Source organism: Clavelina lepadiformis, chromosome 2 (genome assembly GCF_947623445.1).
Source record: "Clavelina lepadiformis chromosome 2, kaClaLepa1.1, whole genome shotgun sequence".
Classification (NCBI taxonomy): domain Eukaryota; kingdom Metazoa; phylum Chordata; class Ascidiacea; order Aplousobranchia; family Clavelinidae; genus Clavelina; species Clavelina lepadiformis.
The window spans coordinates 2,411,435-2,423,852 of record NC_135241.1 but is presented as its reverse complement, the minus strand read 5'-3'; the positions used below and the strand labels follow the sequence as shown (position 1 = coordinate 2,423,852).

General features: G+C 38.3%; 1 protein-coding gene across 1 annotated transcript; it reads left to right on the top strand.

Moving 5' to 3' along the window:
* The first annotated feature begins 8,070 nt into the window (after positions 1–8,070).
* On the top strand, positions 8,071–11,515 carry LOC143447170 (apoptosis regulatory protein Siva-like). Its single transcript, XM_076947125.1, has 4 exons — positions 8,071–8,343; positions 10,094–10,291; positions 10,440–10,575; positions 11,182–11,515. The coding sequence occupies exons 1-4, from the start codon at positions 8,226–8,228 to the stop codon at positions 11,228–11,230; spliced, it is 501 nt and encodes a 166-aa protein (XP_076803240.1). The 5' UTR covers positions 8,071–8,225; the 3' UTR covers positions 11,231–11,515.
* The last annotated feature ends 903 nt before the right edge of the window (positions 11,516–12,418 follow it).

Below are 12,418 nucleotides of genomic sequence, written 5' to 3'. Positions count from 1 at the left end.
TTCGATCGTAAAGTAATGGCTATCGAACGTCGCCCGATTGCCGAGGCTGAATCAATTCAAAACGAGCGGGTACGTTCGATAAACCACGACGTCACAATTAAGAACCGTGATTTGAAAGGCAGCTAACATTTGGGCGCATATAGAAGGTTCCCTAAGAAGTTTGCTGCCTCTCTGCTAAGTATAAACACCAACTAAACTTAATGTTTTCGGCGTAACAAATCCCGCTACTTGTTAAACAATTGCAGCTGCCAACACTAAGTCTCGTGTCGAATGTTTCCTTGCCGAGAAACAGACCGCGCCGTACTATTTTCGCATTTCAAAATCAACCGTAGTTAGCAACCTCGGCCTATAAAACTAAAACAGTTGCCCTGCCAATCTGAAAACAGCTACTGTTACAATCTACATTAAGTTTTGCTTCGGTGCATCACGTTTGGTGTGGCTGACAAGTTGAATCCATAGATGACAGTAAACAAATAATATGTATTAATAAAGAATACTATCATAACTTTAAAAGTGCTGTCCATGTATCGCTTTAAGATGTTAAAACGGTTCTGTCATCGTCCACATCCAAAAATACAGCAAAACAGCCAGCACGAAATGCGAGAAAAACATAACAGTAGATGTTTATTTTTACAGAAAGCATCAGTGCATCTTTTTATCATTGATTTAATGATTTTAATTGGTTTCAATATATTACAGCATCAGGCAAATGGCATAAACATCCAGATGTTTTCCTCGTTACTCTGAAAGCGACATCACAAAAGCCAGTGTGACGTTTTATCGTACTGGCTGTAAAACGTGGATGTATTACGTCGTACTCCTGTATTGGGATTAGTTACAAGTCGCAAATGCACCAAGTCGACCAAACGTGAATGTCGTTTGGTCAATTAAGCAACGGCGCCAACGACATCCTATAACTACCACCGTCTTGCCACGTCACATGAAAAGGATGAGCGTAAATCTAACGGATGAGGGAAGGAAACAAGAGATGGAATTCAATTTGAGAGGGTTTTAAAGCGACGGTCACACGAGAAAGGTTTCAACCGGGCCTTCTTGGACTTAAAATATTAATAAGATGGGCGAAATAGTTCATATCCTAATCAAGCCTTGAACTCAAACAGCACTGCTGTCAAAGTAGGGTTAAGAATGTTCTCGAAATAAACTACCGAGCCATTTTGTTGGTGAATTTTTAGGAAGTCGGCACGTATCACTTAACAAGAGTAATTCATTGTGACGTCACAAAAGACTTACATTTTCCCATGCGAATTTTTTGCTCCTTCGTCAGGGATCTGCCATAAAATAGCAGGACTCTGACTGTGCATGACCTTTCACCTTCTCATCCAAAATCCAACATTTTCAATAACAACACTTCGACATTTAAAAAAATGGCACAAATTATAATTCGAGCAAGTGCCGTTTACTCGTGTCGGCAGAAAGCAGGTAATTTGCTTTACAACGTATTTGCGCCTTGTCCGACAAAACTGCTTCGACCTTGCCTGGAAACCAAGTTCATTGTACACATTTTTTTCATTTTCATTATGACGTCGAACTCGCGAGCATTATGAGGTAACAATTACCATGTCAAAATGAGCGCACAATCGTTCGAAGATTATGCTATTCTCCCGCAAAATCGTCCGTCGTGGTTGTACAGCAAAAGTCGTTAAAATGTAAAATAAACAGTGGGTCAGAAAATCAATAAATACAAAAATAAATACACAGAAATTGACGAAAATTTCTTGTCGGACCATTTCTTTTAAAAACAAATATTTAACCTTTCGTTGTCAGTGGCCAAAAAATATAAAACATTGTACCACGTCAAAGACCACCGAAACGTGTACGGTGCGCAACTGGCAAGTAACATGACATCTAGACGTGTTTGCTTTCCTTAAGTCCCAGAGGAGTCTTGTTTTGGGAATAATATCACAACGAAATGTGAAACAGTAATCAGCGCGCAAACGCAGGAAGACATTAACTCCAAAACCATCGCAATCAGACATGTAACAATGGTCATTATGATGATTTTATCGTCCGCAGCAGTCGACGGGTTCTATCTATATCAACCTTTCCTAGACGTGACCTTGGCAATTGCTACGTGATAGAGGTTTCGAAAAATCCTGCTGCAGAAAACATAGGGGACGAAAATAACTGCTGTTGTCAGATCTGTTGGCACGCGAAGGTGAATTTCGTGATTGGGCTAGAGTGGCGAGATTGTAATTAGCCTTTGCGTGTTAGGATCTACCAACATACTCGCTTATTAATCAACCTAGTCGACGTACTAGATTAATATATGGCGTTGGTGGACCTACTGGCACCGATGTGATTGCTCCGTTATTAGAAGCAATCAGTTCTAAAAGTTTACAAGTTTCAATTTAAATGGAGCTCGCTCTTAATGGGTGTGTCCAGTCCGTTTATTCACTTAACCAGAAGAATGTTTGCGTAAATTAAATCTTACACCGCTAAACACTTTTTGAACTTTCACTTCACCGCTGCCCGACAGTCCGTAATTAAGCTTAAGTGCTGCGCCTGCAAATTTCACACACTCACAGACTCCCACAACAAAACCCATAAGTGATTGGGCCGCGCGTTACATTCAGATTGTCGTCTGATTTATGTTCTTGCAAAGAACCAAACCGCTGTTTCCGTGTGAAATCTTTAGAATATCAGAGATAATTGGATTAAACCGCTTGTCTTTCCCAAGTTCTGCTTAAACAGTCTGACGCTTAAACTGACATTGCTGTTTTCAATTTTCTTGTCGTTCTGCTGCTTGCGTTGTTGACTAACCTCATCGAAAAGGAAGCATGCAACGTTACTTCATTTCATAAATAATAGATTATTTCTGTAATTCGCGTAAAATTTTCCCTCGTTTTTTTTTCAGCAAACCTTCGTCCCACGACAGACTACACGTCACGAATGACGCAATCAGTCTCTAGCCTGCCTGCACAATTCTGCATAGGAAGGGCAATTCCGTAATTGAAAAGATGCTGAAACCTCTTTTCTCCCGTTAGCCTAAACCAGTTAGTCGCTTCATCTTATCATCTGTTCAAAACGTATCGACTGCTTGGCCATTAAGTTTTGTTGACATTCAACGAAATAGTGCCAAAGCTCCGAAGCTTCGCATCTCAGCGATAGGTTTTAATTTAAAACCGTCTTCTAAGTTCTAATTGAGTTCGCAGCCGACTAGCGTTATTCGGTCAGTGCGTCATTGCCCTGCCATCTCTTTGTTAGCAGTTTGGTCACAACCGCGGGTCGACCCTCGAAGACCGTCAAATTGACAAGGGAGGAATTCAAAACGCACACCGCGCTTCCTGTGGCGCAAACGCGAAAGATTATCGCAAAGATTAAAAGCAGCTTTTTCTCCGATGCGAGGTCGCGCTTAGATGTAATCTCCAACTGAAAGTCATCCAAATTAACGGGACAAGCGGTTTAACAACTCTGAAAACACATGACCTGAAAGCACGGAATTGTTTCTGGTTTTACATCTACCTCATACAAGCCGAACAACGCGTTTTAAATGCTAAAGACGCTTTAAATTCGTCAGAACCATTTGCTTTCAGGCCCTCGAGACTAATTTATCGGTCATGTGAGCCAGCAACCCAAGGGTTAAAAGCGGATTTAGCCCAACCTTCTAAAATGCACTCATAAAACAAAAGGCCGTCGCAAGACAATGACACAGCGCACCATTATTACGTATTAGGCGATGCCGGGAAACATTTCAAACGAAGCATGGATAAGTATTTGACCTGACTCAGTCTTTGTGACGTCACTATTGAGTTAGTCTTTCATTAACGACCAGTCCCTGTGACGTAGGGAAACAACCATTATTAAACTTGCGTTGTACAGCCAAAAATGAAAACGAAAAAGAGGAGTTTGGCGATTGGACTGATGAGAAACTTGGCTTGGAAAGTCCGCTATTGCAATATTCTAATCTGATGTCTTTAGCCTTTTGCCGAAACCAGCTAAGAAAATAACTTACGGTATAAACTATTCGGCGCTCAACACGTTGCTTGGCTAATCTTTCCCCCATGTAGATTTTTCGCCTGAACTCTACTTGCCAGCTCTGAATACGATTTACCGTTAAAACAGTTCTCGCACCGGCACATGCCTATACAGAATAACTAGGTGCATGCAAATTCTTATTAAGTCGTTTGAACAAGTTGACACATGAGCTTATGTACGCTATACATATCCAATGATAGGAAATTGGGACCCTATAGAAATGTTAAGTAGGGATGGTGACGTTTCACAGGACTATATCAAATACGGTCTGCCGGTGACAGCCTATGTCGAATTAAACGATCGCATACGAATGCTAGGGTTTAAAATTTCTGTCACTGAAAGCCTAGGGTTTGCCATACACCACATCGGGGAACGACTGCTCTGTAATTGAGTTGGCTCAAACCGTACAAGCAGATAAGAAATATCTGCGACGCCTTCGGCGTTGAGAGTTCAAATTATCAGCACATTGTCGGAAAGCAAGCGAGCTGTGAAATTGGGCGACCTTAACACTCGCTTTCGCTCGAAAAGGGCTTTTTCTGTGCTTTCGTCAGCCTTAAAAGCCTTGGAAGATCGAACTAGCAAACAGAGATGAAACAATGATTGAAAAAGAGAAAATAAATAGATGTCTATGGGCGTTTCAAATTTGTCTTGTTTGCCCTCGTTCAACTCGCAAACGACAGCACAGCACTGGCCAGGCCTCTTATAAATCTGTCAAAATAAAAACAAAACCGTAAATTATTTCCCCTTTTTTCTCTTCGCTTCGATAATGGAGACAATTTTCTGATTACTAACAAATTAGGCTTTCAATTAACCCCGTACAACGCCAATTACCAAGACCTGGAAATGTACGTTGAAAACGAATGTGATGGCTCTGCCCATACAAATGTTGAATTCCAAACCTGCTTTGCAACGTTCATTGTTTGTTTCGCAACACAATTACCTGATAATGACGTCAGAAATAATGCAGTTATCGCCTGGCATCTGTGTTTAGAGAGAACGGCTATCGCCTTTAGATAACAAACTTTGCGAAACATCATCTGTATAAGAGATTTTTTAATGTAAACCACGGGCTTCCCGGAAATTTTTCGCGCTGATCACATTTTGAAACAATTTTCAACCAAGACTGTGTTTCAGAGCATTTCTGAACAAAATTTCGATATAATTGAAATGATTACAGTGTTAAATCTGTGCTTGGACAAAAGCTGGCATACAAAGCCGTGTAAAGTTATTCATATACAGTACTCTAAAATCCCACAGGAGTTGGAAACTATTCGTCACCATGTAAGCACGTATTTCAAGGCTTAATTTCGGCGATCCTCTTGTGTTTAGCTTCGATGGCTTTCACACCGAATCAGCGCACGTTTTAAGGGAAAAAATTACTACGATAAGCCAGGAGCATCGGTGCCAACCACAGCGCACAACAGAACCAGGCCGGGCTTGTAATTTAAGGAAGCAGAGAGACCGAGTGGTCATTATCTATTCGGTTCTGAAGCCGTGAGATAAAATATCCGTGATGGGTTCATCATTTCACAAATAAGCTGTTTTCGCCGAAATGAGGCAGAAAACAGCAGGCTGGCAGAGGCTACCTCAGCCAACATAAACACTCGTTGTAACCGAGTTTTTTTAGCGGCTAAATCGCGCTAAGAAACACATAGGCGTAAAATTTCTCAAAGATCGAACGCCAAGAAAGAAGCGTCGCCGCCATCTGGTCGACACGGACAAGCGACGAATAAAAGGGGTATTATGATGTGAGAATGCGGCTGCATGACGCATAGCACTGCGTTGCGTAATTAAACTATTGAACTAAAAAAGCGAACTGCTTTTGTAATCATAGAACCTCCGTGTGGGCCAGTGGTGGCCCGAAAACTCTGTAATAACGTCGCGGTTCGTCCCTCATATGGGAACAATTATTCAGGCCAAGCGTTCTCGATCGATTCCTTTTTGTCCGCAGGATATTGTAAGCAAATTTGGACCAGGAAAAGTGCACCAGACTAATCCAGCGTCATAATACTCCATTGTTACGTCAGCACGATTTCTCATACTCAAAACAAAATGAATATCATACCCGGTGGACCGTGCAGGGAATGTACAGTAATAACCAAAACGCGCAGAAAACCGTTTTATCAAACAAACTACCGAAGCTCTACAACAAACTAAAACGCAATAGAAGTAGACCTATTTCTGGCAATATTTCTTCGAATTTATGTTGCATGTTGAGAAGGGGTAGTCGAAATTTCACATCGCTAAATAGTTCTGCTAAGTGACGGGCATTGTTCGTGAACTTAAGCAGAAGCCTCAGACACTCAGTCGCGCATTCTTTCAGCTTTGGGCTTGACCGCAAAAGTGAGGGCTTAATTAGCTAAACATGTTTAGAAAACGTCAAATCACGTAACAAGATGACAAATTTTATTGATGCTTCGGTAAAATGACGTCAGCAATATTTGTAACAAACTAAACATACCAACGTTGCCAGGTGAAGATGATTTTATACAACACAAAGAGACGACTTCAACCTCCATTTTAAACGAACGTACCTCACGAGTTCGATTAAACCATAAAGAAAGATTATTAGAAATTCAATATAGACGTTATAAATTAAGGTAAGCATGATCATTGATTAGCAACAGACAAGAAAAACTGACGTCATAACTTAGTTAATTTTTTACGGAAATGTGGCGATGAAGAATTTTAGGAATTTGTCAATTTTTAAAACAGCACGATTTGATTTAGGAAAATATTTTAGCAATAAGAAATATCGTTTCCCCTACAACTATTTAAAAGCGTTTCAGCAGCTCAGAAATTTCATCAACAAACAAGGAAGCAAAATAAAGCCGCGACGAAAAATGGCGATCTTGAAAGTTTATTGCTATCTTATAGTATCTAGCATTTCCAACGACCATGAAGCCTTCAGTCTCACTTAGGTGTAATGCCAACACACTTTAAAAGGCTCGAATTGCTAAAATACAATGACCAAGCTTTAGCCTAAAACCCCTGTACTTCAGTTCGACACTTTTCTTGCCATTATAGCTTCGTAGACTTGTTGTACAGCGGCAATTTTATCAACTTGCGCGTTTAACAGGTCTATCAATTTCCAGACAGTGTCGAAAACATATCCTCAAAACAAAGTATTTCTAAAAGACTAGGTCCGTTTAATGCGAAAGTATTTGGAACCAACGACTTTGCATCAACTTTTCCCTTATGTGCTTCTCTATACCTTGGCTGATATCACCTTTGAGAAAAAATACTGATACTCGTAGGACCATCGTCACACTTCGGCGATTTTCGAATAAAACCAGAGTGCTCATTTTTTGTCACATCTCCAGCAGTTCGGTTTCTGTGATATATCTGGCCACAAGACTTTCAACTAAACTCGAAACGTTTTTGCTCTTCGACAGCAATTTGATAGGATTACCTAAAACTTACTGGCCCCTAGAGTTTTGTTCATTACATTAGGTAACCTTTTTGCCTGAGTTAATCACTCATCACAAGCTTCAATAAAGAACAGATAAAAGTCTTAAATGCGTTTTCTGGGTTTCATTTGTATTGATAATTTATATATATTTGTTGTTTCTATATTTCTGTATTAAATAAAACATTTTTAATAGAGATTATCTTTGTCCATCCAAACAAATCAAAAACCACAATACCTTGCCTATAAGAGCGCAGACAAATCTCCATTTACTTGATACCACTTGGTTCGAAACTTTTCTTTATTGACTATTGCATGCCACGAAAAAGTTAATGCATTACAAACAGTTTTTAAAACTTACATTTTCGAATGGTAATTAAGGCGCCAAGTTTCCACAAGGTCTACTTGCAATCACGTTTGTCTACAATAGATGTTTTGGTAATGCTGATTTCATTGTACAGTATTTAAATCGTTTTTATAAAATAAAAATTCATGAATAATGTACATAATTTTAGAGTATCGGTAAACTTTACAAACTTCATTGTTAAACGTTGTTTTATATAAACGAAAATATTAGGCTCCTTCGATTACAAAAAATATTGAATCAATTTCACGCTTGAGTGATAACTACACTAAGCAGAAAAAATGCAGATTGCCGCGAAAAGCGTTGCGCAAGTTAGCGCAACAATATGTTGATAAGTTTGCCTTCACTGTTGATGAATTGAATTTAGTGTTCTATGTTATTGGATAGTTGATTGTAACCGGATTTGCAAAGAGAATACCTTCAAAACGCATCTTACAAAAAACTTGGAATTTCATCATGACAAAACGTAGAAACCCCTGGCACGACGAATCACCTTTTCAACTCAAAACTCACATCAGCACAAGAGAAGTGGCGTATGGAATAGATGGTGGCCAGTACAAAAACCAAATTTATGGTGAGTTGTTTTCACTCGCTAAAGTAAGTTTAAGAATCACTCGCTGAGGTTAGTTTGTATTATTTTTTGCGAAGTGTTTTATACGGTATAGTCGTAGTCTACACAAAGCTGCTCTTCAGCTGGCAATCGAATGTGCCGGAGCGAACAGGCACGCACAAGACTTACCAATTTGCACGACGAAGTTTTCTCGTTCACGCTGATTTGTAATACAAAACAAGGCAGTTTAGGCTGTTTTAAACACCAGACTACAAGAAATTGTTTTGTCAAAACTGCAATTTCTTGTCAAAAACCGTTACATAGCCTAATCTGGAACTTGTTGAAGCAAAGCTTTCAATGATACTGATCATTGTTAATGTTAATTGATAGAAAAACGTTTATTTGAATATATTACTATCCTACGATCTAGCTTGTAAGGCTGGACTGTAAAGGATAGCGAATTTTTGACGAAATTGCAGAATGCATGACAGCTAAATTTGGGGTACAGGATGCGAAGGTTTAGGATGGTAAAAATCGGAGTGCACAGGGTGAAAATTTGGGGTGCAATTTTAAAGTCTGCAATGAAGGCCAAGGCCTAAACTTGTAGTTAGTGAAAGTGCGGCTTCTCAAAAAAGAAGACGCTGTGTGCTGATCTTTTTTTAAAAAGAGAACAACCGAAGAAACAAAAGTGAATATTTTTTTAGATTGCGCTTTTTCTTACAGTTTACATTGGTGGTGTGCAGCAAACACAATCTTAAAATATGTCGATTATTCTCGAGGGTGCAGTTGCCGTGCTACTATGGGTGGAATGGATATAGGATTGCGGACTAAGCCATTGCATATATATATTGTATATATATAGTTTTGTCAGTGCAGCTTGAAACTAAAAAAAGCAAAATCTACAGCTCTTTGTATCCACTTGTTAGAAATTTTCTAACACCATAAATCTCATGCCAAAGTAGTATATATCCCTTATACATAGAATATGAAGCTTTTTGTCACTTCCGCGCTTAGTAAGCTGTGTATGAGTCAACTTTCTGCGCTAGATTTGAAACGTTTTATTAGGATTGTAGAACTTCCAGCCAAGGTAACAGTTATAAGTATATACTGTTTTAAATATAATTTAGCATAGATAATATCACTTTTAATTGTATTAAAAAGGAAAACCATTCATTTCCCATTTGTCAAATGTTTAATGCAGAATTTTGCGTTTCATGTGAATATTTAAACTTTGTTGCTAAAATCACAATGTCCGAGAAGTTCGTGTGGCCTACCATACACTAAATGCTTGTGTAAATTGTAGATTCTCTGCCAAAAATAAACAATTTCAACAATTGTCACTTCCACAGTTGTGAGTATTCTAATTTCTAATTTTGTTCAAGCAGTGATACAATTAAGCAAAATTTGTGTATGCCACTGGTCATTTCACTCTGGTAGCAAACTGTGTCAGTAACTAGCGAGAAACAAGTTTAATTATGTTGCCTTTCTACAGTTTTGCACCTCCTTTTTATCTTATTATTAAGCTATATAACTGGTACATGCTACTGTTCATAAACTTAAAAAAAAATGATAAATCGGTATCTCAATTTTAAACTAGACCATGTATAGTACTACACCATCTATGTGTATAATAAACTATGCTTGCAACAACATATTGTTTAACTAAGTTTTGAATTTTAATCAAGTTTCTCGTAGCAAGGTAAAACTTGCTATCTCAATCAAAACGGAATGACAGCTGTTATGAGATTGTTTTGTTCTTCTGTTGTTTTTCTAGGCTATACAAAGCAACTAATGTTAAATGGAGCCAAAGAGTTTTATGCTAAACCCTGTCTCTCTGAAGTTGGAAATATTGAAAACAACAGTTCTGTAATGAACTCTGAAGACTCACAACAGTCACAGAAAATGATTACGTCTTATTATGCAAAAAGCTCAAGCAAACATAAATGTAGTAAAAGTGCCAAGATTAAAACAGGTAAATAATTGATACTATTTGTGTTGCATTCTAAGTTTGTGGTTGTGTGCGTTGCTAGCTTTAACTGCACCTTCTCTCCACGTACTATTATAAAGTTTATTATTAAAACATTTAGTTGATCTTCACCTAATTAGTGTTACCCACTCAGGTGCAATGAAGTTTTGTGACCATGAAAATAGTTCACCCTGCCATTGTACCTTCTGCAGTAACATGATTTGCATTAACTGTCGTCAGATTTGCCATCAATGTCAGCTTCCTTTCTGTTCGGTTTGTTCAGTTTTATGGTAAGTCAATGGCTAAAATTTCAAAAGCTTGAGCAATGCATGAAAGCTGATCCAGACATGTCAAACTGCCCAACATTTGTGGTTTACACCGTTTATACATGATTTCACAGGGAGCACATCATTTACATAATTACGTTTATTACGACTTCACCTTACTTAGTAGTAAGGTGACCACGTTTTTCTCACTCCAGTCGACTGAAAATTAAAATATGCATTATCTTTCAAAGCGTATAGAATAATAGAAACAACTGCTGCTATTTTGTTGTATAACCCTAATAAAACTAAACGTGGAGTTAATTGTGTCAAGATGGTGCACTGAATGTTTTGATATTAGCAACAGCGTATGCACTATTTTGAACAATGCATTGCTAGTGTACAAAGCGAAGTCGCAAATGCATGAATTCACTGTAGGATTAAGATTTGGCCAAAGCATCTTTAGATATGGTGTTGAATAAATTTTGGTAAGATCATATAATTAAAGACAACATGTGGAACACTGTTGAGTTCAGTAAGCTGCCAGTTTGACATGCCTGTGCTAGTCTTCTCTGTAATTATTATGGACGTTGATGCAGGTATTTTTTGAATATTTTTAATTTTTTCTCCAAGTTATGATTCGAATATCGAGTTCGCGATTTGTTTGTCGTGCAAGACTTGACGAAGAAACCGATCCTGTTTACTGCACAGCTAATCAATGCCTCAAGAGAGTTTTTGTTCTTTTTGCATATGAACGTTTTTGTATTTTGTTATTTGTAATAAAAAGATGATGAACATTGTTTTTGTTGAATGGTACCTGTTGCATTTCAATGCTGACCTGCCGTATATATATTGAAGCCGTGCTTGTATTTTAATGTGCCTACTGTGTATGTTGTGAACCATAATGATGTCAACTTTAAATTTTTTTGACTGCCAACTTATGAAATAAATTTTGTGCTCCATGAAAGACCAGTATATTAAATAATATGATCAGAGGTGGGCAGTCGATACCGGTACTTGGCAGAAAAATGTACCGACGGTTCCAGTATTCGGTACTGTCTTAAAAAAGTAGTTCGGCACCGGTACTCTTCCTGTAAAAGATGTTGCAGCAAATGCAATTTTTGCAGCTTTTATGCCCCGGTAAAGGTTACTCCAGGTCATAACATATGAGACGTTACTCGTTTGCAATCTTACTTGACATTTCAGTATTTAAAAAGATTAGCAGATGCTAAAATAGGTATTAAGGATTGATTAACGAGTGTTTTCGAAAACATACAATTTGTTAAAATTTTAAACTAATCACGCGAAAAGTACCGAGTACTGGGACTGACCGAAATTTCTCGAAAAAAATAATTCATAAAAGTACCTTCTTTGAAAAAAAGTACTGACGGTATCGGTACTAAAAAGGACCGCGGCATAGAAATTCGGTACTACAGTACCGCGGTACTGCATACATAAGGATATGGTTAGTGTAATTCTCCCACTTAACAGGATGAGAAATACTGTAAGAAACTTGGGTAAATTGAAATCGTGTTTACAGGTTGCAAAACAATACAAATTTTATTTCGTTTTTTTGGTTTACCGTGGTTGTGACTGTGAGCATGGACGCCCACAGCGAAGTCTACGAAAAAGATGGTTGGGAGCGCGACTTATCATTTCCACTTATCCAAGAATATAATCGCAAATCTTCCGCCTGTAAAATGTTACCAATGCTTGTAAACGCGACCTAGATTAACTTAAACCAACACTACTTCAAGGCAGGATCGTGAAAATTGTTTTGAATCACACACAAGAATTTCGTAAACCGGTTTCTACTGAGCCTCGTTCATCTATGTGAGCGCCTATGGTAGAGAGGTTCCTTGAAAAGCCA

Bases quoted from the DNA above. Each gene is read 5' to 3' on its own strand.
- LOC143447170 (XM_076947125.1), top strand. From the start codon at position 8,226: ATGACAAAACGTAGAAACCCCTGGCACGACGAATCACCTTTTCAACTC. The intron at 10,292-10,439 runs GTAAATAATTGA...TTACCCACTCAG, and splicing joins AAGTGCCAAGATTAAAACAG to GTGCAATGAAGTTTTGTGAC. The intron at 10,576-11,181 runs GTAAGTCAATGG...TTTTTCTCCAAG, and splicing joins TCGGTTTGTTCAGTTTTATG to TTATGATTCGAATATCGAGT.